The following is a 26,244-nucleotide window of genomic DNA, read 5'->3' as shown; positions in this document are numbered from 1 at the left end:
TTTTATCAGCTTTAAAGTGGATAATTGTGATTTTCCTATACACATGCCATGATATTTATGGCATGACAGAAGTTTGAATTATGGCCTGCATTGGCTAGTGGAAAGTGAAAAGAAAAATAATTTCATTTGGCAGGTATATTGTGAAATAATATAGAAATCTATTGATTTTTTTGTTGTTTATATGGGCTTACTAATATTACTGATGATGATGATGATGATTTGGTATGAGAATGGACTTTAAACTTGGTATCCTGGTGTTATAAAAAGTATATAGTAACTTGAGGAACACTCAGGTTTATACATAAAGATATTGCGGTTTTAAGAATTTATTAGATGATAGAGAAATAAAAACCTGAGTTAAGCATTCAAAAAACTTTAACATATTGAATTTGGTGGCAGTAAATTCCCTTATGCATTAAAATACAGATAGTATGCTATTTTAACATTGTTTTCAAGTTATCTGTAAAGTAGTTGTGGTTTTACTTTTTTATGTGTTGTAGTTCTGCAATTTGAGATTTTTTTTTTTTTTTTATAACTTGGATCTAGTATGGAGTAGTGAAAGATAATAGGTCTTGGAGTTAGACTCACTTGACTTCAAGTTCTGGTTCCATTTTCTAACTTATGTGACCTTGAGCAAGTTATTCAACTTTTCTAAACTTCCTCAACCACAACTGGTATTTACATTATGGGCCTGCTCAAGCTAAATGAACTAATCCACATTAGGCATTAGCTGGTGCCTTTTAATTCTTAAAATTTTTTTTAGTATACGTTTAGTTTTTTAAAGGATATTTCATTTTATTTTACTGTAAGACATTTTCATGGTGAAAATATCCATGTAAATAGAAAACAGCTAAATTTGGTTAAATTTGGGCAGCCCGGGTGGCTCAGCAGTTTAGTGCCGCCTTCAGCCCCGGGTGTGATCCTGGAGACCCGGGGTTGAGGTAATTTCTAGATTTCTGGAGTATTTTTACTGGGGCAGTTTCCAAGTTGGTAGCTTGGCTGTGGCAAACTTGAATTCATGTGGGGTCCTGGTGCCCTACTAAGGAACAAAGACGGAGAAAGACTGCGATTCTTCCAGATTTTGAAAAAGACCATTGAAATTGATTTCTTGCAGAAGTGAGGAAATAAACTCTAAAGGGGTAATTCAAATGAGGGTGATAGGAGTGTCCTGGTAGAAGGGGGAAGTAATTAAGATAGGTGTATGTTTTTTGTTTTGTTTTTTTTTCTTTTATCCAATCCTTTCATAACACTTCGGCCAGGGCCTCTATTTCTTCATACGCAGTAAGGGTTAATATGGTATGTCATATGTTTAACCTTTTCTGGCTTTATTTTACCTTTGATAGCACATCAATTGCTTTCAGGGTAAGAGTAAAATTCCACTTGAAAAAGTCGGGAGATATGGTAGGTTCAACTCAGGAAGTCAAACGTAGAGTCCTATTTTATTTTAAAGATTTTATTTATTCATGAGAGAGAGAGAGAGAGAGAGAGAGAGGCAGAGACTCAAGCAGAGGGAGAAGCAGGCCCCATGCACGGAGCCCGACGCGGGACTCGATCCCAGGTCTCTAGGGTCACGCCCTGGGCCGAAGGCGGCGCTAAACCGCTGAGCCACCCGGGCTGCCCCCAACTAGAGTTTTAGACGTTTAGAACTCGAGGCAGGCTACACTATACAGTAATGCTTAAGAGCATGACCTTGGAGGAAGCCTGCTTGGGGTTTCAACCCCACCCTTCCAAGTTATTTAACCTCTGTGTATCTTAGTTTTTAATGGGAAATGGGAACAGAAGGGACGTAGCACTCACCTCGCAGGGTTTGGGGAGGAGTCAACGAATCAATAAACATACAGTGCTTAGAACCACCCCTTGCCACTGCTGGCACCTCTCCGGGTGCATTTCTAGGGGCCCTACGGGCATATTGCACCTCTGTCTCAAGCAATCACAAAGCTTCCACCGACCTAAGGCTGCTTTCCACTTTCCTCTACGATCCGTGCACCACGTGCACCAGAGGTGCGCAATATACCCGAGAGAATTCTCGAACTCCAGAGAGTCGTTTGCCTTGGTTAAATAACATGGAGGGTCTTGGTCTTTAAAAATGGCGAGCATCAAACCGCTTTTCATCAGCACGGTCCTACAATCAGTCCATTCAACGTAGTTTCATTCGGTACAATCAAACTCCCGGGATTGATAAGGTCAGAAGAGCATTGCTCTCTATTCCGAGAGGGTTCACTGCGCTTCCTAGCACCGGTCAGCTTCTCCTCTCCGTTCGCGCTCTGCGGGTTGCCGCGTCCCCGCGGCTCCGGGGTCGGAAAGGCCGGGCGCGGACACTCGCTCGGCGCGATCCCGCCCCTGACCTCCGCCCCTGACCTCCGCCCCAGACCTCCGCCCCACCGCCCAGACTCCACCCTCAGCCCCGGGACGGGCGGGGAGGGGCCGGGGGGAGGGGCCGGGGGCGGGGCGGGCGCCGCAGACTCCTGGGCGGGGCCAGGCTGGCGTGCCGGCGTCATGACGCAAGACGCTACCAGTTGACGCAGCCGCAGTGACGCCTGGCCCCAGCTGGGACCCCTCCCATCCCTCTCCGCCCCTCGGTGTCAGTGGCCGGGGCCCTGGGCCGCACCTGTGGCTGCCGGCCGGGGTGGAAGGCTTGGAGGGTGTGGCGCGGGCAGAGTTTCGCGGCCCGGGTCCGGCTCGGCGCTGCTGCCGCTGCCCGAGGCCTGTGGGGTCCCTCGGAGAGAGGCCGGAGCGGTTCCAGGCTGCCCCGGCGCTCGCCCAGGTGAGGGGACGGGGTCGGACTGGGCAGGGCTGGGGTGAGAGGATTCCCATCATCTCTGGAATTCAGCCGGGTCGGAGTCTCGGGGGTTTGGCGTCGTCGCTGCTGTGTGTTGCGGTGTCGACTCATTTCTCAGTGTCTTGTACGGCCCCGGGACCTGTCGACCTGGTGTCGGAGGTCAGTGGGCAGGCCTGGAAGGGCCGTCGCGGTCAGATTGTTGGGGGCGCGGACGCAGGAGCGGCCTCTGTGGACGGCGATTCAGGCGGGTGGGCGGCGCCCGCGGCTGGTGCGTGGACTCGGCGGGCGGGAAGGACAGTGCACCTGCAGGCTCTGGCTTTAGCCTTGCCAGCAGCTCTGAGCTGCCGCGCCCCCGATAACGTAGGGTCTATTGACCGAGGGCAGTGAAGCCTTTGAGCCCCCTTTCCAATCCAGGCGTGGAGTGTTTTGTATTCCGAATTGGTGCTGGCCGAGTCTGCGCTATGGAAGAGTACATTTCGTCGGAAACATTATCTTTTGGTCAGAGGAAGGTGAAGGGAAGTTGGTTTTCCGTCTGCAGAATTTTGGCTCCCACCCACTCTCCCACACCTAACTCCCCATCCCACTGGCCTTAGTTTTGTCATTGGAAAGTTAGGGACGCTTGTTTTTCTTTCTTTTTTTTTTTTTTAAGATTTTATTTATTTATTCATGATAGACATAGGGGGAGAAAGAGGCAGAGACACAGGCAGAGGGAGAAGCAGGCTCCATGCAGGGAGCCTGATGTGGGACTTGATCCCGGGACTCCAGGATCGCGCCCTGGGCCAAAGGCAGGCGCTAAACCACTGCGCCACCCAGGGATCCTGGGACGCTTGTTAAATGGAAAGAGTTCTGGTAAATTTCCGCCCTAAGGAAATAGCCTTTTAATTGTCCAAGCGTGTAAGTTTCAACTGGTTTCATGTTGCTGCTTTCACTCTTTGCATGGCATTGAAGCGGATTTATTCTAAGTTAACCATAAACATTAAATATAAAATTAGGTGAATTAACCAGAATATTTATCTTAAACAGAATTGTTGAGTGGTACATATTTCATAGGCATGTTATCTCATTTAATCATCATAACAATCCTATCATATAAGGTCTTTTATTATCATTTCATAAAGATACAGCCCTAAAAATCAACTTGTTGAAAGTCAGGAGATGTGATTTAAACCAGATAATCTGACTCCAGTTTACAGTCCCTTAATCAGTATGCCTTATCATCTCCCAAGTATCTTAAGAGTTTGCAAGGTGATTTCCATTTGATGAAAAGTGTGCTATGTGCTTGGAATAGGAAGGAAACGGAGACATGATTTTTTAAAAAGATTTTTTTATTTATGATAGAGAGAGAGAGAGGGAGGGAGGCAGAGACACAGGAGGAGGGAGAAGCAGGCTCATGCAGGGAGCCCGACGTGGGACTCCATCCCAGGACTCGATTCTGAGACTTCAGTATTGCGCCCTGGGCCAAAGGCAGGCGCTAAACCGCTGAGCCACCCAGGGATCCCCCCTGAGACATGATTCTTGCCAGCAAAGACCCAACAGTCTGAGACAACAACTTTTTTAAGGTCACAGTTTGAGTATTTTTTTAAAGATTTTATTTATTTATTTATGAGAGATACAGAGAGAGAGAGAGAGAGAAGCAGAGATACAGGCAGAGGGAGAAGCAGGCTCCTTGCAGGGAGCCCGATGTGGGCCTGGATCCCGGGACTCCAGGATCATGCCCTGGGCTGAAGGCAGGTGTTAAACCGCTGAGCCACCCAGGGATCCCCGATCCCTGAGTATATATATATATTTTTTTTACAGATTTATTTATTTGTTTATTTATTTGTTTTATTATTTATTTGTTTGTTGATTGAGAGCACACAAGGGAGCGTGCCCAGGGTGTGGGGCAGAGGAAGAGAGACAATCTCAAGCAGATTCTGAGTGCAGAGTCTGACAGGGGTCCTGATCTCATGATAATGAAATCATGACCTGATCCCAAACAGAGATGCTTTTTTTTTTTTTTTTTTTTAAGATTTTATTTATTAGAGAGGGGGAGAGAGAGAAGCAGAGGGAGAAGCAGGCTCCTCCACTCGATCCCGGGACTCCAGAATCACACCCTGGGCTGAAGGCGGCGCTAAACAGCTGAGCCACCGGGGCTGCCCCGGAGTCAGATGCTTAATGGACTGAGCCACCCAGGTGCCCCTTGAGTATGTTTTAAAGGTAGGATTTGACCTCTACAACTCTCTGACTATCCAGTCATGCTCTTTCCATGGGTATAGTGGTTTTTGAAACATTTAGAATGCTGTAGTTTGGAAACTGTGGTCTTATTCTAGATTTAGAAGTATTTCTTGTTTGGAAATTTTAAAGAAGGAAATGCAATTTTGGAGTACTATTAAAAACTTTACATGTGTGTGCGTTCACACACATGTAATCCAGTAATCTGAAATGGTGAAATGTGGTTAAGCCAGACTATCTTGTATAATTGGATAAAATGTTGTTCTTTTCAGGTTAAGATGAAACTCTGCAGGTAGACCTTCTGAAGATAAGGAAGAAGAAAAACAACATTACAGACTCTGAAAAAAATTTGGGTAAATATTTTGGCTAAATTTTAAAAAAAATCTGATTTCTATTTAAAGCTGAGATAAAGGAAATCTTTTTCTGCTTTAGTTGTGTTTTAATCTTCTTAATTGGTCAAGGAGTAGAGGTTGGGGGGGTGTATAATATGACCTGCCATTTCTTTTATATGACTTTTGAATTGTTGATACCCGACTGACAAGTCAAGTGCATAGTTTGTGTATTGGCAGGAGAAAGCCAAGGGAAACTTTGGCTTGATTCTTGATCAAGTATCAACATTTTTTCCCCCTCTTTTGCTTGTTCATTTATCTGTCCATATTATAAAGAGTTTTCGAAGAAGTGAAGAAAATTAGTTTGGTTTGTTCTTTACAGAAAACTGGGTATGATTGAACTCAAGTATATTTTTTATTATCAGTTCTATGGAAAATCATAGAAGACATGGTTAAACATGATGAAGAAATAATTCATTTCACTAATATTTATTGAGTATCATATACCTTATTTCAGGCACTATTTCAGTTTTTTTAAGTATTAGAGTAGTAGTCATCATGGCCCTGGAAAGTCTAGAGTATTTTTTCAAGGTAATATTTTTGTGAAATACCATACATTTTTTTTGAGTTTCAGATGCAAAGATATTTTTGGTTTATGTAAAAGACTTGGAAAACACTACCCATATGGTAAATATTTGTATTTATAACAAATCTTTCATAACTTTAGTTCATAAATGAAGGTACTTTAAGGTACTGTGGGAAAATAGGATTCTTATAGTCTTCATTTTAGCATACTCTTTCATGTTAAAGATAGTGATAGAATTTGAAAAATTTCATGAAAGATTAAGAAAATTAACTCTTTCATTTGAGAAAATTGCAGGCAATTTGTAAATAACATATAGAAGTGACATGGTCAAGCAACAGTCTGGGGATGAATTGAAAGAGTGATGAACTTGGCAGAGTGGTTGGTGATCATTTAGAGGTTATTGTAATAATCCAGGTGGCAAATGAGAACCAGAAGTATAGTGATGCAAATTGGAATTAAGGATGGAGATGGATTAGACAGAGGCAAAGGACATGTACTGGGTAGAACTTGGTAGGCTTGAGGGAGAGTAGAGTCAGGATAATTTCTAGTTACTGTCATGTTCAAGCACATAATTAATGTTCAATAAATATTTGAAAGATAACTCAATTTTATGATCTCTGGCTTGGGAAACCGAGTGGGGCCAATTACTATGGCAGTATAGGAAGAACAATAGATTTGGAAACCTGGTTGGAGAAGACCAGTTTGGGGCTATAGTTATGAGGCATCTGTGACTTCCAAGAAATGTCATTAGGAAGTTGTATATATGGATCTTAGTTAAGAATATCCAACTGGAAACATAAAATTTAGTTTCGTATTATAGGTGTTGGTTAAAAGCAATGGGACTGGATGAGATTACTCAGGGAAAAATAATGTAAAGTAAAAGAAGAGAAATGAGGATGGGGAACACTAATAAATCAGATGGAAGGAAAACACACCTCAAAGGAGATGAATGAAAAAAAAAAGAGATGAATGAGTAGATAAGAAAGCAGGAGAATTACAGAAGTTAGTGGGAGTACTGAGTTTGGAGAAAGGGAACAATTAAGTATCTTTGAGACATTAAATGACAGGAAAAGTATCCATTGAACATGTCAAGAAGTTGTTGACCAGAGCAAGAGCAATTATATATGTGGAGCCAGTTCACACTGGGTAAGAGATAAGAAAATTGAAATAGCTGATGTCATTTACTCTTTCAGAAAGTTTGGTTTCAAGTGGAATAGAGAGAGGATAGCTAGAGATAGGAGTTTGAGAGAGAGTTTTTTGTTTTCTAGAGGTATAGATAATATGACTTATAATCTTTATTCGCTGAGGATAAAAAAAAACCATCAGAAATAAAATTTGAGGACAGAAGAATGAGGGAAAATAATTAATCACTGACTAAGCTGGAAAGGATGGAATATTAGGATTCAGGTCAAGGGAACTTTAGATAGACTTCTACTAAGATAGGAGGTAAGGAGGTGGTGATGGTTATAGACACAGATCTTCTTTTATAGGCGGCAGGGTAGAGGTTGCTCTAGAGTCCATTCGGAAGACTTCCAGTTAGAATAGAGAGAGGAAATGGTTCACTCATATAATTGGTAATCTTCTTGGTGTGTTATTACTGATTCCTCAACTTTTGGTAAGTTGGAGGAGAGTAGAGTGCAGTAGTTTAGCTTAACATGACAAGTATGAACCATTAGGGTAGAGATAACTTGCAGTTATCTTGCAAAATTAGTTTTATCATATTTTGTATTAGTTATCTATTGCCGAGTAACAAATTATACCTGAATCTAGTGGTCTAAAATATTTAGTATCTCAGTCTCTGTGGGTCTGGATTTGAGCATGCCTAAAAACTGGTTCCCTCTGGTCTTAGGGTCTCTCAGGAGGTTGCAGCCAAAATCTTGGCTGGGACTTTAGTTGTCTCAACTGTGGCTAAAGGATTTGCTTCCATGATGGTTCACTCACATGGCTATTGGCTGGAGGCCTCAAATCCTCAACATGTGAACCTCTCCAGGCCTTTTAAGTGTCCTAACAAGGCAGCTGATTTCCCCCTGGAATAGATGATCCAAGAGAGCAAAGAGGAAGATGTGGTGCCATTTTTGACTTACACACCATTGCTTCTGTCATGTTCTTTTAGAACCGTATCACTAAGTCCAGCCCACACTTCAAAGGAGGAATTAATTAAGTTTCGTCTCTTGTAGGGAGGAATATTAAAGAATTTTTGGATATTTAAAAACTACCATATGTCTTTTAGCAATTGTCAAGTTCTTTAGGGTCAAATAAGCTTTTTCAAAGTACATAAATATAGCCGTTATGGCCAGTTGAGAGAGAGGTTCTAGAAAAGTGGGGAGGTGGTTAAGTCAGATTTGGCTCACTTTATAAATTGGCCTTCTGTGCTGCTAATCAGTCTCTATAACTTGATGTATTACCACTTGGTTATTTAAAAAACAGTGTTGACCTCTGATTTAATGGAGGATCCTTTCAGGAGAAGAAATGCCATAGTGGGAAAAATGTTTTTTATAGCAAAATATTAATTTTGGTAGCATTCATAGTAGCTTCTAAATGTAGAGCTGGGAGGAAGGAATTCATTTTTCATATAAAGAAACTGAGAATGAAGAGATAATTACTGAGGTCATATCTTAATTATGTTTGTGCTTAGCTTCTCAGTGCCATATTTTTCTCATCTGTAAAGTGGGGAATTGTAAATGAACAGTTATTTATGACAATTAAATGATTAAATACATATAACATGTTTAGAACAGTGTCTAGGACACAGTAAGCATTGAATAAATGTTATAGCCATTGTTATGGTAGCTGTATTTTTATCATTTTAATGGTGAATTAATACCATGGAATGAACATTTCAAAGAGAGGAGAACATTGACCAAAATGTTTAAAGTTTAAACTTTAGATTACTGATCTTATTGTACTTTGTCACATTTTATGTATATGTAAAGTATATTTCTATTCATATCCATTTTTTTCTATCCGTACTCATTTAAAATGAGAGTGTTGGTAAGTATGATGAGAGTGTGGCCAGTTTCTTTTTCCTTCTTCCCACACCCAAAGACCCTATTTTGTTGGGCCAGTAGTTTGAATTTTTTTTTAATTTTTATTTATTTATGAGAGAGAGAGAGAGAGAGAGGCAGAGACACAGGCAGAGGGAGAAGCAGGCTCCATGCACCGGGAGCCCAACGTGGGATTCGATCCCGGGTCTCCAGGATCGCGCCCTGGGCCAAAGGCAGGCGCCAAACCGCTGCGCCACCCAGGGATCCCTGAATATGTATTTGGTAGAGTTTTCTGACAGAAGTGACAGAAGGTAGAAGATAAAAGAGAAGCGTAAGGGCCAGATAGGCAAAAGGAAATAGTTTTATTACTAAAATCCTATAGAATTTTATTTTACTGGTGCTTTTTAGTGTTATGGCTTCTGGTGTATTTTTAATGAAAATGATATATTTAATTCTTAATTAAAAGAATTAAAGGAAACTTACAGAGTGTGTTCACTAGTTAGTACAAAAAGGGACGACAGAACCCCACAACCAGTATATGGGTTGTAGAAGTGGGAGGATTAAACCTTTCACTTACTAGTTACTGTTCATCTCTTTGTATTACTGACCATATCAAGGAATATGATGAAGGTAGTAATTAGTTCTAGTGGACTATTTAAAGCAGGCTATATTTAAAAATCATGGTTTCTTCTAGATTTGGAGAAGTTGAAGTCAGTTCTTTTTACCCTTTTAATAGATACGTTTTCTATAGATTTTTAAAATATTTGTTTTGTTTTTGCTTTTAGTAAGTATTTAGGTAAACCAGCATAAAATTATGGCTATAGAAGTCAGGTTCCCAAAAGTGCAACATTATTGTTGAATGATATGATTTCTTAGATGTTAAAAATTCTTCCGCATATAATATAAAGAACCATTATTGTAGTGTAGCTTATGATGTTAAAAGCATGTTTAATTTGCTAATTTATAGTGTTTGAATTGTCACTCACCATTTCTTTAGCAATGGTTGCCTGGTGACTAGTGTATTTTGATATTTGATCTGCTTCTAAGAATCATGTTCACTGGTATTTGTAGAACTATGTTATTTATATTAACTTAATACTTTCTTGATTGTTATTTATGCCAATTAATTTTTTTGGTTTTAAAATTCTGTTATTAAATATATATTTTTCTCATATATTGTGAAGAAAGAAATACATTTTAGTCATTGTTTACTGGTATGCATTTTATTTTTCTTAGCTTTCACCTTTTTTTGTTCAGTTGGTTTTTTTTTTTAAGAACATTAATAATAGTAGCTTAGCTACCATTGTTGTAATGTTTCTTGTCAAGCACTGTAGTGTGAGTTTTATGTTTGCTTTGTGTTTTTAATGCTTTCAGCATCTCTTCAAGGAAGACATGGCCATGTGGAAACAGGCTCTGAGGTGCAGTAACTTGCTCAAGTTATATCCTGGCTAAGGAAGGAATTAAAGGGATGGACCGAGCTTTCCATTTCAAATTTGGCTTTAAATCCTAGTCTAGTTCCAGGATACTAGATGATTTCTGTAATTTCTGATGGAATGTTATTTTATCACTTAATTCTGTTGGGTTTTAGAGTTAGTGAATTGTGTTTGTTACACATAGAATCCTGAGACTGAAAGGGATCTGGAATAAGTCTTTCTAGGCAGAGAGGATTATATACCTGGTCTGACTTAAGAGGATAATTGTCTGTCTTGTTTGTTTAAATTAATAGAATAGGACGTTATATATTTTTGCTTGATGTGTACAAAGCTACTGCCCTGGCCAAAATTGTTAAGGAAATTAAGTTTGCTTTTGTTGCCCACCATCTCCTTTTTAAGATTTCTCCCATCTTGGGAATCTTGGGCCTTTCATGATATCCCTGGATCCTGCTTGTCAGTGAGAAAAGTCATCCGGTAAATTAATTTACACTAATAATACATGGTAATAATTAATGGTAGCTATTACTGAGGTACTTTAGTTTGCATTTTAAGAGAGAATATTGGTTAATACTCCATTTAAAGAAATGGGTGGTAAAATTTTAGGCTTTTGTATCCTGATGAGTAAAATATTTTAGGCAGGGGGGCTTTTCAAATCACTGTATACTTATTTTAAGTGAGATGTTTCATTATAGTAGGTATGTCTATTTTCTGTACTTATTGATGTAGCATCATGGAGTTGGAAGGAACATCACATTTCAGGCCACTTACCTTTAGATTGGTGAGTGGTCATTGTTCTAAATGAGTAGCTCAAATGTTCTACTCATTCTTGAAACTTACTTTGAATAAAAATTTTGTGATCTGGTTTATGTTTTGCTTTTGTTTGGGGATGTCAATATGCCATAGTAGAGATGAGCAGTCTGTTTAGATAGTGTTTTTATTTACTGAGACATTTGGGTCAATTACATGGCTTCTTAACTGCAAGGAGGATGTAAATGACTTTGAAATTGGCAACTTTGTTACATATAAGCAGAAACCAAACAGCTGAAAAACATAATTATATATTCTGAAACACTTAATGTAGATTAGTAAAATTGGGCCCAAGGGCAGATAACGTAAAAATATGTAAGGTGCATACCTCATAGAATTTCTAGTATAGGGTATGGCTATGTTCTAATAGATGGTTAATTTTACCTGATGATGAAGAGAATATCGTTGTTGATGAAGTTCAAAGGGAAACTGTAAAGTTGATTTTCCAACTCTTAAAACCCATGTAATTTCTTTTATAGAAAAGAACTGTAATTAATTCCAAATAACTTTAATATAATGATCTGAAGATATGTGAACACATTTTATCCAAAGATTTGTGACTTCATTGTTGTATGAGATATTTGAGAATGATTAAATTTTTTTCACATTTTTGTTGTATTTGAAATTGGGTTATTAAAAAGTTGAATATCCTTTTCTTAAACTCAAGCAAATAAAAACCAGATTTTCTTGAGACTGAAAAGATCATTTAGGAATCTCTTTGGCCCTAGGTACATTGTGAATACTCATTTTTGGCAATAGTTTATAATTATGTACTTTTTATAATGATACATTTATTTCATTCATTTCTGAAACAAGTATTGAGAGACTGCTGTATATAGGAACTTGGTTGGGTATGGCACTTAAATGAGTAGGGCAAACTCATCTTTAAGAACAGCTGTCTAGTTGGGGGGGGGACAGACTTCTGAAGTGATAATTATGATATGATAACTGGGAAGATACAGACAGTGATTAAAACAGCCTTTCTTTAGCATTTTCTGTATTGCCAGACATCCTACTAAAGATTATTATAAATATTCCAAATCTTAAACTTAATACTCAAGTCCTTAGCTGTTTTGTAGAATCTTTAAGCTCAATAAATATTTATTGAATGGACAAACAAAAAAAATAACCCTACATTATAATGCAACTGTCTTAAGTATGTTGCTCCAAAAAATCAGAATCAAATATATACTTTCCTATGACAGTTCCAGAGAAAGCTCTGGCTCTTTATAACTAAGTCTTCTCACATCGTAGGTAATATGTATTTTTTAAAGATTTTATTTATTTACTCATGAGAGACACAAAGAGAGGCAGAGGAAGAAGCAGGCTCCCTGTGGGGAGCCTGATGTGGGACTTGATTCTGGAACCCCAGGATCATGCCCTGAGCCGAAGGCAGACACTCAACCACTGAGCCACCCAGGTGTCCTTCATAGGTAATATTATATAGACATATTGCAGTTTAAGCCTGGTATAGGAAAACCTTTTTTTTTTTTTCTGAAATCCTATGTCAAATTATGGGGCGATCTCTCTCTCATAGGAGTCATGTAGCCCTGGAAGAAAGTTAACCAGTGCAGTGAGGTTTTCTTGAGAAGCTGTGGGCAGGTACACAGATCATCCAGTTTCCCCCACTCCTCTTTTCTAAGGTAATCAAGTAATTGTTGCTGAGGTAGGGTGGAGTTGGGTGACTTGGGGTAAGCTGTGGTGATGAAGGCCCTCTCATCCATATTTCCTTTCACCTACCACCCTAGGGCCATTCTTCTGACAGCTGTTATGAACACAAATTAAAGACTAAGAAAAATAGAAAAATAGAAGAGGAGTAGAAACTGTAGAAGTAATGGGATTAGAACCAAAAAACGGGAGTAGTAAAAAATCAAAGAAAAAATGAATGAAATAGAAGTTTTAGATAAATATGAATTTGAGTTTTTCAAAAATATATAGAAGCCACCAGATTCTCTCATCTTTCTGTCTCCAAATCTCCCCATATGTGGGTCTTTCCTTTCTCTTTCTTCCTGTTCAGATGAAGGAAATGTTTCTTTCTGTCAAACCCTGTTTCAAAACCCAGCATATATATGCCTTGAATTAAAGCAAACTTTCAAAAAATATTAAGTATTTAATACTGTGTCCTTTAAATTGTATGATTTCATGATCTCTTTATTTTTAAAAACATTTTATTCATGAGAGACAGAGAGTGAGAGGCAGAGACATAGGCAGAGGGAGAGAAGTAGGCTCCTCAGAGAGCCAATGTGGGACTCAATCCCAGGACTCCGGGATCACACCCTGAGCTGAGGGCAGATGCTCAACCCCTGAGCCACCCACGTGTCTCATGATCTCTTTAAAGTACAGAATCTTTTTTCATGTAATAGAAAACTGTCCTCACATTTATAGGACCGATAACAAAAAAAAAGGGGCCTTAGTTTGGGTTTCCTCAGAAAAAGCTGGGTAAGCTTTCAAGTACAGATAGTTTATTTGGGAAGTGATCACAGGAAACACTGGTAGCAGGATGGGGAAGTAAGAAAGGAAAGGGACTGAAGTCAATAAAGGTTATTCCTAGCAGTTACCACTGTGGGCATTGGAGCTCATGCTCTCGGAGACCAAATAAAATATGTCTCAGGGTTACTCCAAACTAAGAGCAAGGAAGCTGTAGGTGTATATCCAACACTTTCCTAGCCATCATTAACATAAACTGGCATTTCTAGCTTGTCCTAATTATAAGCTGAGGTGTTTCTGCAGTCAAAAAGCAGTCTTCAGTAAGATGTTATAGGTGTTCAAAGTGAGCAATCTTGTGTGTAGAGGTGAATGCCTATATGAATAAGACACCAAAGCATTGGTTGCCATTACAAAAATTTATACAGTGTGTTATTTCTACGTGCTAGATGCTATTCTCAATGCTTTACATGTACAAATTAATCAATTCTCACTATTCAGTTCTGTGATGTAGAAGGTATAAGAAGTGTTCTTGTTTTATAGATGAGTGAATAGAGCACAGAGAGGTTAAATAACTTGACTCTGGTCACTCAGCTACAGTGTTAGAACTGTTCTTTTTTTTTTTTTTTAAGATTTTTTATTTATTCGTGAGACACACACAGAGAGAGAGAGAGAGAGAGAGAGAGAGATTCAGAGACACAGACAGAGGGAGAAGCAGACTCCATGCAGGGAGCCCGATGTGGGACTTGATCCCAGGACTCTAGGATCACACCCTGTGCCGAAGGCAGGCTTAAAGCACTGAGCCACCCAGGCGTCCCATGAACTGTTAGTTCTAATTTAGATAGGCTAGTACAGAATCTGTGTTCTTAATCCATATAATCCAGAACAATGCAGTCTGAAGCAGGATTTTTTTTTTTAAAGTAGGCTTAACGCAGGGCTTGAACTCAAATTCATGAACCTGAGATCAAGATCTGAGCTGAGACCAAGAGTTGGATGCTTAATCAACTGAGTCACCCAGGTGCCCCCCCCCAACTTTTTTTTTTGGCGGGGGGGACTTTAAAATTTTATGATGTATGTATTTGGGAGAAACAGAGAGAGGGAGCTTATGAATGGGGGTGGGAGGAGAAGAGGTTGAGGGACAAACAGACTCTCTGCTGAGCATAGAGCCCAATATGGGGCTCATCTCAGGACCCAGAGATCATGACCTGAGCCAAAATGAAGAGTCAGACATTAACTGATTGAGCTACTCAGGTGCTCCGTTTTTAGAGCTCTTTTGATGCTGTCTTTCTTTAATAACTGCCTCTTCCTTGTCCCTTGCCCAATCTCTTCCTTATAGTGTTCTTTACCTCCTTCCTTGATGCAGCTTTTCTGCTGGCCCTTTCCAGAACAGTACAGCTATTCTCCCTTCCGTTCTTACCCTCAAGGTTATCAAATCAAATAATTCTTGCAAAGGTGTTAACTGATCTTTCTGATGTCATGATGAAATTTGTTATTGCTCAGTATTTGCATTTTAATTTTTTAAAGACACAAGTGAGAACTGAAGAAAGACATGATGGTAGAATGACAGATGCCAGAGTTGTTATTTTTGGGTTTGGAGATCTATTTGTAAGGAGAGACCATGAGATATGTGCTTGATTAAGAAAAGCCTCTTTCTAACCTGTTATTTCCTGTCTTCCAGCCACCACGCTCCCTTTTTCTTTTTAAATTATGGAAGTATTATATGCCAATTGTAAAACATTTAAGCAATACCTAAGTATCAAGAGTAAAAGTGAACATTCTGCTTCACTGATTCTTTTCCTTCCCCTGAAATCTTTGCCACTACTCTCTCTATAGGTAACCATTCATGGAATTGCTAGTGTTTATGCAAATTTAAAAAAATGTGTACACACACATACTTTATATTTGTGCATACATATACATATATGTGTATATATAGGGTATATACATGTAACATATATATAATGGATAGTCTTTTTTCTTTTAAACATAAATGCAATACTATACATTTTGTTTCTCACCTTGCTTTTTCCCTGCTAACATTGCATATATTCTGGACATTTCCGTGTATCAGCCCATATAGAGAACTATCTCAGTCTTTTAGAAAGGTTCCATGCATCTTATTTCCCAGGAAAGTATACCATAATTTATTTAACTATTTTCCTATTAGTCGACCTCTTTTCAAATTTCCCAGTGTACTTATATAATGCTGCAGTAATTATTCTTGAAAAACATCCTTTTGTGCCTGAGTGTTTATAAGAGAGTCCTAGAACTGATATGTCCAATTTAAAGTGTACACATTTTTATAGTATCTGATAAATTATTTTTCCCAAAGATAGTTTATGCCTATCAACTATGTATGAATGCCCATTCTCCCATATTTTTGCCAATATAGTTGTTTGCAGTCTTTCTTATTTTCACTTAATATGACTACTGGGTGGCAAATGGGGATTATCTCCAATTGCTAGTGATAGTATCTTCTTCTGTAAATTGACTATATATTTTGCTGATTTTCCTATCATATTATTTGTATTTTTTGTTGTGATTTATAGAATGGCTTCCATTTTTGAAGGACCAAATTAAGTTTTGGAATTCTATCTCTGTAAGTGTTAATGCAAGTATTAGGTGTTTGATAATTTTATTTTCTTTATGCTAGTGAGACAGAAATAAAATTGAACGTAGTATTTGAAAAGATTTTATAGGTAATTCATTTTGAAAAGTAATTTTTTGGAAAGGTATTTCCTAAAATGGCATAGTAGTGGTAGTGCTAAATTAGGAACTTTAAGTCTCTGGTTTGTGCTATTTTTGCTTGAACTATTTCACATTTTCATGCTTTTCTTTGTACGTTGCTAAAAGAATAACCGTCAAAATTTCTGTTCTAATGTGGACAGTTTTGAAGTGAATATAATGGATTCAGGAAAAATGAAGAGAATATAGATGAATTATGGAAATACTGAGAGAGCTTGTGTTGAAACATGTAGATCAATGTTACTATCTTATGTGCTGGATAAAAATACCATTTAAAATGATGTGATACTTGAAAACAATGGCTATGTTCAAAGGCACCATCACAGGTATTGTGGATACAAAGGTGAATAAAACAATTCTTATTGGTCATAATCTATTGGTAGAGAGAATCAAGATAGATTAGGTTCAGATTGTGCATCTTTGGCAGGCATTTAGAAGTGAGGCTGTGTTCCTCTATTACGATGGTAGCTATATTTGTGGTGAGCATAGCATAATGCATGGAGAAGTTGAGCACTGTGTTGTATACCTGAAATGAATGTAACATTGTATGTCAACTGTAATCAAAAAAATTTTAAGAAGGAGTGCACAATTCAGATTTATCTTAATATTGATGGTGTCTGATCACTTAACTAAATTTCACAAAGTTCCTCCTTCATCATTAATAATTTTGATGGGAGTTATTTTGAGTAGGAGAATCTTGTTACTTATCAAAATTTAATTGATTATATTGATATGGATTCATAGGTTCTTTTTATTAAATGGGTTGTAATCTATTACTATTATTTATTTTGATGCTTAAATTGCCCCAGATTTTTCCAGTGGAAGCCTCTTCAAGCTGATTTCTGTGTCCTTTTGACAAGTTCCCATCATTCTTCAGGTATTTCTTTACCTTCTGGAAAACAAGGCTCATCTTGAGTTTCCTTGACCTACTTGTGGAATTAGTCATTTCTTCAAGGAGCCCTGTTTCCTTTTGATAGAAAATGGTTTTTAGAAGCAAAGTTTTCTACTCATTTTAATTGTGGTGTTGCTGCTTTCAGACCTTTTAATGAGCATATGTACATACATACATATACACATTTATAGCCATATTTATTTGTATACTTATATTGAAAACTATACTTTTAAGTTTTTATCAAACACCACAGAATTAATTCTAATTTTCTTCATCTATATCCTCCAACAGTGAGAAAACAGGCTTTCAATATCCTTAATATATTTACTTAATTAATCCTCTCCCCCATACCCTGCAAGGGCTATTTCCTAGATGTGTACCCTCCTTATCCTTCTCCCACATCAACACACTACTCCAGATTGCCCTTTTGCATGGAAGCCTTATTTATCTCTTTGGAGTTTGATGCCTGGAGTCTGATGTCTTCCTCTTGGGTTCTGTCACCCTGCATCAGGCAACCTCCCTGCTCAGGCTCCAACTGCTTAAGCTGGTCTCACATAGTTATAACATTTTTTTCTTGTGATGGGAACTTTTAAGATCTATTCTCTTAGCAACTTTCAAATATATAATACAGTATTATTAACTTATAGTCACCATGATGTACATTGTATCTCTAGAACTTACTATCTTACAGCTGGAAGTTTGTACCTTTTTACCACCTTTGCTTATCCCCCCCCCCCCAGACTGTTCACTATGAGAACATTTTTTACTCATTTTCTAAACTGTAGGGGAAAAAGGTAATTGAAAAATGAAAACATTTAAATTTTTTTTCTAGTTCTTTCAGCCTTAGATTTTCCTATCACTATTACTAATAAACCTTTTGCTGTTGAGCTTTTCCTTTTTTTAAAAGAGATGTTTAATTTGCCTCTGAATTGCTGACATTTTAACAATTTAGAAATATGAAACATTTTAATCTGGCAATGTTGTCTAATCCAATTTTAAAGTTGTTTTGTTATCACTGAAGATAAGTCTCTGGTGAGTAAATAGAAAACATTTTTAGGAAGTTAACAAGTCAGCTGTTCTGAATTTCAGCTAGAAAGTTGTTCTCATATATTCTTCTTGTTTTGAAATCTCTTTTTCTAGTTTTCTATAAAATCACCTGTGCTATTTGGCCTTAAATGATCATTAACTGTGTAGCTCACTTTGTCATTAAAGCTAGTTTTTTGTTTTTGTTGTTGTAAATGTTGTTATTTTCTGATTTATCATAAGATAATTTTGTTATAGGTAAGTTGGGTTAGTCATATTAATACTGTATTAACATGAGGGATAATTTTTAACAGGCGGATAGTTTTCTTGTTTCTCAGATCATAAAATAAGAACTTTTATTCCTCACTTTTTACTCATTGTCAATTCATGTAACTCGTTCTCAATACATCTAAATATCCATACTTATCTTGCTGAAATGTGTGTATATACACATACATTCTTCACATGTTGGGTCACAATTTGACATGTGTTTATTGTAATCCATCCTGATAGGAGGACATCTGCTTACTGTCCAAACTCTACTCAGTGTGAATCCAAAGTAGGAAGATTGTAATAGATTACAACCCATTTAATAAAAAACAGAGCTGATGGAGGTTAAGAAGGATTAATATAAGTTAATTTATAAATACAACATTTAATGGCAGCTTTTGAGACAAATGCAGATGAATTTGTCTAATATAGATCATTAATACTTCCTTCTTATTGTTGAGATAAATATCTTTTTTTTTTTTAAAAGATTTTATTTATTTATTCATGATAGTCACACAGAGAGAGAGAAAGAGAGAGGCAGAGACACAGGCAGAGGGAGAAGCAGGCTCCATGCAGGGAGCCCAACGTGGGATTCAATCCCGGGTCTCCAGGATCGCGTCCTGGGCCAAAGGCAGGCACCAAACCGCTGCACCACCCAGGGATCCCCGAGATAAATATCTTTGATTAGATTTAGTGATTATGTCCCTCATATTTGGAGCCAGATGGTAACTGAACCCAAATCTATTCATTCTTAGGATGGTGAAATCAGGACATTAAAAATGTGATACATTGCCATATATATATATATATTTTTTTTTTTTTTTTAAGATTTATTTATTTATTCATGAGAGACACAGTGAGAGAGAGAGAGGCAGAGACATAGGCAGAGGGGGAAGCAGGGTCCTCACAGGGAGCCCGATCATTGTCTTATATTTTCTATAGAAATGTGGACATGCAAAAAGAAAAGAAAAAAAGAAAAAAGAAAAAAGAAATGTGGACATGCTTTGTTGCATGTATATTTGTTGCAAAATATTTGTTTATTTTTCATTCTTAATGAACTGGAATGGGGTTTAATGAACTTTTACTTTTATTAAATCCACCTTTTTCTCCCCTTACTTGATTTCCCTTGCAGTTTAATAAATCTTAGGCCTTTAGAGGCTGGTCTGAAAAAACTTCAGTAATGGATCAGAGGAAGAATGAGAGTATTGTTCCTAGTATCACTCAATTAGAAGATTTTCTTACAGAACACAATTCCAATGTTGTTTGGCTCCTTGTTGGTAAGTAGAATATATTTTCATGTACTTTATGGGTTTTTTTGTGTGTGAATTAACAGCTGCCAAATTTTAAGCAGTAGTTAGCTGAAGTTGAAATGCTTACAATATCATTGGTTTATTTTTTGGAAAAAAGATTTTAATCTATGTTTCTATGACAATTTGCTCTGGCAAGTGCTCTTTTTCTTAGGCTCCCTCCTTCCTTGTCTGACTTAGAGGAGGTGGGAGAAGAAGAAAAACGTTGCCCTTAGCTTATCTTTCCTATTTCAAGTCCACTCCTTCATCACGACTCCTCCACTCCCATTTCAGCACATGCACATACACTTCTTTGTTTTACTTTAAAAGTGATAAATTCTCATGGTAAATATATTTTTTAATATAAAATAGAGTGTACATGCCTATTAATTTCATCTCTTTCCTCCTTATATACTTGACATTGGGCTTTACCAGTAAAATTTTTTTTTGTCTAATATTCCAGAAGTTTTCTAGATTCATAGAAATAATACAAAACAGTGTATAAATCAGTGGCAAAGAGAGGGAGGAAATATGAGGGAATGAATGAATAGGAACTAATAAGAGGGGAAATACAAAATAATAACCAGGGAGAAAATACTGTAAGGTGTTATTGCCCAGGAAGTTTTTGTGGAAGAACAGAATTTGATTTGAATTTCAATATAATAGTTAGGAAGGCAGAGAGGAAAATAGAAAGGGTAAGAGGGGAAAGAAAGGGTAATGATATTTATTGAACATCTTCTGTGTGCCACATACCATTGTCATTTTTGCATATGTTATCTCACTTAGTGCTCATAGCAGACTTATGAAGGCACCAGACTTTAACTTGGAGAATTGAGGCCTATAAGGATTAAATAACTTATATAGGTAACATAGCTGTTTTTTTCTGAGTGCATCCTTATGCTTCTTTCATGACACCACAGGATATGTGGTAGGGAAATGAGTAGAGGTGAAGTGTGTATAAAAGGAATTATGATTCATGATTTGTAGGTAGGATTGGATATTAAACACAATCCAATCCTATTGGGTTGAGTTATATTTCTTCTAATTGACAAAAGTGAACTATTATAAATTATCCTTAATTAAAGCCAAAAAAGTAAAATGAAATGTAAAACATTAATATGAAATTAAATTTCATAAAAGACACACTGAAAATTCTCTTCTAGTTTAATTAAGGGTGGAATTCTTATTTCCTATCATTCTCTTCACTTTATCACGTAGAATTTCTCTTTTTTTTCTATTATATACAACTCCTTTCCTTAAGGAAAAAAACAACAGTAACAACCAGAAAATCACTGAGTGATCGTTTACTCTTGCTGTTTTCCTAACTGGCCTTTTGATATTAAAGGGGGTTGGGGAACATGGTAAAATGAAAAAGCCCACAGTTCTCAGGTTGTATGATACCAGAAGCATACTTTCCAGCAAATACCTCTTGCTTTACTGAATGGCCCACCATAACCTGCTCTTGACACAGTGATTTACAGTAAAAATTAGCACAGAATGTCTTTAAACTTAAAATGTAATGACATATTCAAATCACTATGTTGTATACCTAAAGCTAATATAACATTATGTGTCAACTATACTTCAGTTAAAACAAAAACAAAAACAAAAACAACCCAAAACACTTTTTTACAAAGGAAAAAAAAAACCATCATCAAAACAACTTTTCTAGAAATAATTGTTCTAGAAATAGTTTTTATGGGCAAATCGTAGCACTTGCTACATCAGAGTTATTACTGTCAATCTAAGCTACCCTGAGAAAATGTATTTTGACTCAGTGACTGCTTTGTTTTATCCATTAAGAACTTAATGTGATGTTGCTAAGTGGTTGTACATATTAAATTGCTTTACATTACTTTGTCCTAATTTAGAAAATAGTTATTCTTTCAAACTGGCTAAGTAAAAGGAAATATTTTATCAAAAATGCTTTCTTATGTTTTAGTTTTTGTATATTCATGAACTAGGTTCTTTTGGGAATATTATGAGTCCTATAGGTGACTATATACTTCTCATGAAAAATGAGTCAAACTTGAAATATCATTTACTGTAGCATATTCACTGGCATTTTTTAAAAGTAGGTTGTTGCCTTATCAAATATAACAAAATAGTATAGGGTGGCCTGTTTAGTATAGATATGCCTTTAAGTAGGGCAAAATTCTCACTTCTTTCCATTTTTTTTTAAAAGCAGAAATTATTGATTTAATAAAAAACACCACGATTTCTTTGATTTTTAAAAATAATTGGTTTTCTTTCTTTTTTAAATGTCTGTAGCCTTTAGAAAATAGCTTGGGAATGAGCTTTTAGCTTGATAAAGGTGGACATTTTTCAGAATATGCAGAAATATGGGCTTTCTCTTTCCAGAATATTGTTATACATGTTTAATAATAAGTACAAAACCGTGAAAAAGGAAACAGAAAAAAAGGAAGTATTTATTTTTTTAAGAGAGAGAGTACACTTGCATGTGAGAATTGGGGGTGGAGGCAGAGGGAGATAGAGAATCTTAAGCAGGCTCCATGTCCAGCATGGAGCCCGATGTAGGGCTGGATGTCATGACCCTGAGATCATAACCTGAGCCTAATCAAGAGTTAGATGCTTCACTGACTGAGCCACCCAGGCACCCCGGGCAGTATTTTTTTAATTGATCTGATTGTAATATGTGCTTTTCTGGCTAATAAGTAAAGAAAAATGAGGAAAGTTACATAAAGTAGAATCAACATGAGTAAAGAAAAATGAGGAAAGTTACATAAGGTAGAATCAACATCTGGTATTAAAAATCCAAAGTATTGAATTGTAAGAGAACATATTACCATTTTAGAAGTAGATCCTATCATTTTTTAATGTCATAAGTAATCTTTTACTAACAAATATTTACTGAGATAATAAGGTGATTGTGAAGGAAACTTACAATGAGATTGTTTTGCTTTTTTTTTCTCCAAACAGCTACAATTTTGTCCTGTGGTTGGATTATTTACCTCACATACTACAATTCTCGAAACGTTGGTCTTATTTTAACATTGGTTCTTAATAGATTATACAAACATGGCTATATCCATATTGGTAAGTTCGAATAACACTGAATGTTTTTCTTCTGTATAATCTTGAGATGTATATTATAAATTTTTATTTTATAAGTTATAGTAGCTTTAGAAATTCACCTTTGTTTCATGAATGTTAACCTAACTGGAATTTCTCTCATGCAGCACTCTACGACCGAAGATGAACTATCACTTGGTTAGGTTCTTTACTTCATTCTTACTTCTTAAAGTGTTTCTATAGTAACTTTTGGGATTTTTTTTTCTTGCTATAAAAGATGCTCATTGAAACAATTTGAAAAATATAGGCACGCATAAACTATGGAAATAGAAATTTCTCAGGATTCTACTATCCAAAGAAAGTTTCTAATGGTTAATGAGGTTTATTTGCTGTTTTTTTTTTCCAATAACCCATACTTAAAAAATCTGTAACTATAAGTTGGAATCATTTTGTACATTTCTTTTTGTGGCCTGCGTTGTTAATTTAAGTTTCCAGCTGCTTCTAAGTGGGAAGTTTGGAGGCCGCAGGATTGATTTGGAAGCAGTATGCTTCAGAAAGCCCTCAACTAATGGGAAAAAGGGTGAGAGGTAATTGACTAGAACCATTGGGACTTCCTTAAGAGTACTACTTAGAGGACATAAATAAAATTTCTCTCAAACGTAAGTCATCCTCCACTAATTTGAGGCAATGACTGGTTCCTAGAGTCAAATAAATTAATGGAGAAAAGTGGTAAATTAGTCACTGGTTTGAGGTTTATTTAAAGTTGTGCATAATTAAAAGAATTATTCATATGAAGCAGCTATTTAATGTCTTTATATGGTTAGTAGGTCAATTCATAGTGATGGTACTTATTGTACTTTTTGTTCATATTTGAAGAAAGAGCAATAGAAAATTAGTAAGGCTGTAAGGGAATCAGGTAGGAGAGAACCTTTAATAATTATTGAATAAATTGAATGCTAAGATTATTTTAAGTTTTAAGTGCTCACTCTGGATCAAAACAATTCCATTACTCACTGTTGTGTTTTTTGTTTTTGTTTTTGTTTTTGTTTTTCCTACAACAGGGTCCTTCTCTTTCTCTGTTCTTTCTGGAAAAGTCATGGTTCGTGAAATCTATTACATTACAGAAGACATGTCTATTAGGTAAAAAAAAAAAAAAAGGAACTCAAACAAACGAAGTATTGTATAATTTTTTCTGATGATATTTAATATGATTTACTTTTCAAATAAAACCATAAATCAATTTTTTTTTAGTAAATCCTATCTGGTGAATTGATCTTTAAAAATATTTTTATCAGATTAATTTAGCTAAGTTTTAGACTGGCACAAACTTTATCAAATAGCTGGTTATAGAAATGAATAATCTCATTTCATTCCTAGATGAACACATGAGCCATGAAATTACCTGACCATTTTTCTTGTAGAATTCATGGTGGTCATTTGTTACATAAAACAAGGGTCCAGGGATACTGAGAACTCATCCATTAGCTCCTTATATAGGTAATAAGTTTTAAGAATTGTTTAGTATCTATTAGCTACTCTAATTTTGCTTTAAGGAGGAAACACAAATCTGAATATATTAAGAAATGACAGTATGTTTGATATATTCTTTGTTCTGCAGGCCTTGAAAGAAAAGGTTACTTTATTTTTGTGCTTAACATTTGCTACTTAACTTGAGCTTATCTTAACATTTGCTACTTAACTTGAAAGTTTTGAATTATTTGAGAGGTGCTAGGGTTTGGCAACAGTCATACCTCATTTAAAACAGTAGAGTCAACTTTGTGAGTATAAAATTATTTTGAAAAGAAAAGTAAGAAGAAAAGGTTGAGAGGTTATAAGTTTATCTTTTTGAGGCGTGAGGTAATATATGATTACAGAGTTAAAGGAGTATTTTTAAAAGCTTCTGTTAGCATTGTAATATCCCCCTATCAAGATTTGGCTTTTTGTTTATATAGTTTTTACACCATTTAAAAAATATCATTTATAAAAGAAAAAAAGTTTTCCTGTTAGCACTTTATTTTCTTATTAAATGTGATCTGGTATTAAATTTTACCTTAATAGAATAATCTATTTTAGAGCTATGTAAATTCCCCTTTCCTAACTTGAGACTATGAAACGTTTATGTATTCCAGTGATCTGAGAATTTTCTCTATTCATTCATTCATATTCATTATCAATTGCCTGCTTTTTACAATTATTAATTAAATGAGTTAAGTAAATTGTTACTAAAGTTCTTAATTTTGTAATTTATCTTGCATAGAATTCAAGATGGATTTATAATTTTTCGGTGGTGGAAAATGTATAATCCAAAACAAAAGCAACATGGTGAGTCTTCCTGTTTTTATGTATTTGAAATATTTAATTATATGATCAGTGTTTTCATTTATGGACATTGAAATGTTTCACATTTTATAATAGATAAAAATATTTTTAAAAACTGCAGCACCTATAAATCTGATTTTATCACCAGTTAGCTGAAAATTCTTCAGCAGCTTTCTTCTTGCTTAGTTACTTTAGCATATTATTTATTCAGTGTTATCCTCAGTATAACCCTTTTCCCCATAGCCTTACCTCCTTTTTTTTTTTTTTTTAAATTTTTATTTATTTATGATAGTCACACAAAGAGAGAGAGAAAGAGAGACAGAGACATAGGCAGAGGGAGAAGCAGGCTCCATGCACCGGGAGCCCGATGTGGGACTCGATTCCGGGTCTCCAGGGTCACGCCCTGGGCCAAAGGCAGGCGCCAAACCGCTGCGCCACCCAGGGATCCCCTATTATGTCTGTGGATCTAACCTGTTCTGTGGTTAAAATGGACTTCCTAGTTACTCTTTAATCTTTCTACTAAGATATTTTCTTACTTTTCAGGTTCTGTGGCTTTATTTATAGTCCCACCTGACACTGCTACTAAATCTCATTTATTTGCTTATGCTAAGGATAAATAGAAAAGAGGAAATGAAGGCTCTAGACTCTTTCAGTTCTGCTTTTATCATCAGAATTTTATCACCTCAGAATTTTCTCCTGAGGTCTTTATTTCACAACTCTATAAGTGGTCCTGTGCTCCTAACCCTCCTACTCAACATTAATCATACTAGTGATTTCAAGGAATGTAGTCCTTGACTTTACTGCCTAGAATGGTGATTCTCAAACTTCTCAATCTCAGGAACTGTACATTCTTCTAAATTACTGAGGACTCCAAAGAGCTTTTATTTATGTAATTTATATTGATATGTACTGCATTCAAAATTAAGCTTGGGGGTCCATGGGGTGACTTAGTCCCTGGAACAGATCTTGAGATTCCTACAATTTCTCCAGATCATACTTTGGTAACTACTGTTCTAGAAGATTTTAGTTGGGGCTTTGGAGAGTAGTGTCAGAAGATGATGAGACCCTTCCACCTTTTCTTAGCTTTTAGGACTATCTGTGTTTTTGGCACCCCGTGTTAAGA

The 26,244-nt window shown here is 36.5% G+C and overlaps 1 protein-coding gene across 4 annotated transcripts in view; it reads left to right on the top strand.

Moving 5' to 3' along the window:
• Positions 1-2,542: 2,542 nt before the first annotated feature.
• KIAA1109 (transmembrane protein KIAA1109 homolog) overlaps positions 2,543-26,244 on the top strand; it is a 210,643-nt gene continuing 186,941 nt past the window's right edge. For 2 of the 4 annotated variants that reach the window (XM_038564744.1, XM_038564745.1), the window contains exons 1-6: positions 2,543-2,764; positions 5,263-5,343; positions 19,616-19,760; positions 22,710-22,826; positions 23,864-23,942; positions 25,060-25,124. In XM_038564744.1, coding sequence (XP_038420672.1) covers positions 19,664-19,760; positions 22,710-22,826; positions 23,864-23,942; positions 25,060-25,124 — 358 coding nt within the window. In that variant the 5' untranslated portion in view covers positions 2,543-2,764; positions 5,263-5,343; positions 19,616-19,663. The remainder of the gene's footprint in view (positions 2,765-5,262; positions 5,344-19,615; positions 19,761-22,709; positions 22,827-23,863; positions 23,943-25,059; positions 25,125-26,244) is intronic. The other 2 variants (XM_038564747.1, XM_038564746.1) reach the window with 1 other exon arrangement.

Source organism: Canis lupus, chromosome 19, assembly GCF_011100685.1.
Source record: "Canis lupus familiaris isolate Mischka breed German Shepherd chromosome 19, alternate assembly UU_Cfam_GSD_1.0, whole genome shotgun sequence".
NCBI lineage: Eukaryota > Metazoa > Chordata > Mammalia > Carnivora > Canidae > Canis > Canis lupus.
This window is presented reverse-complemented; position numbering and strand designations above follow the sequence as displayed.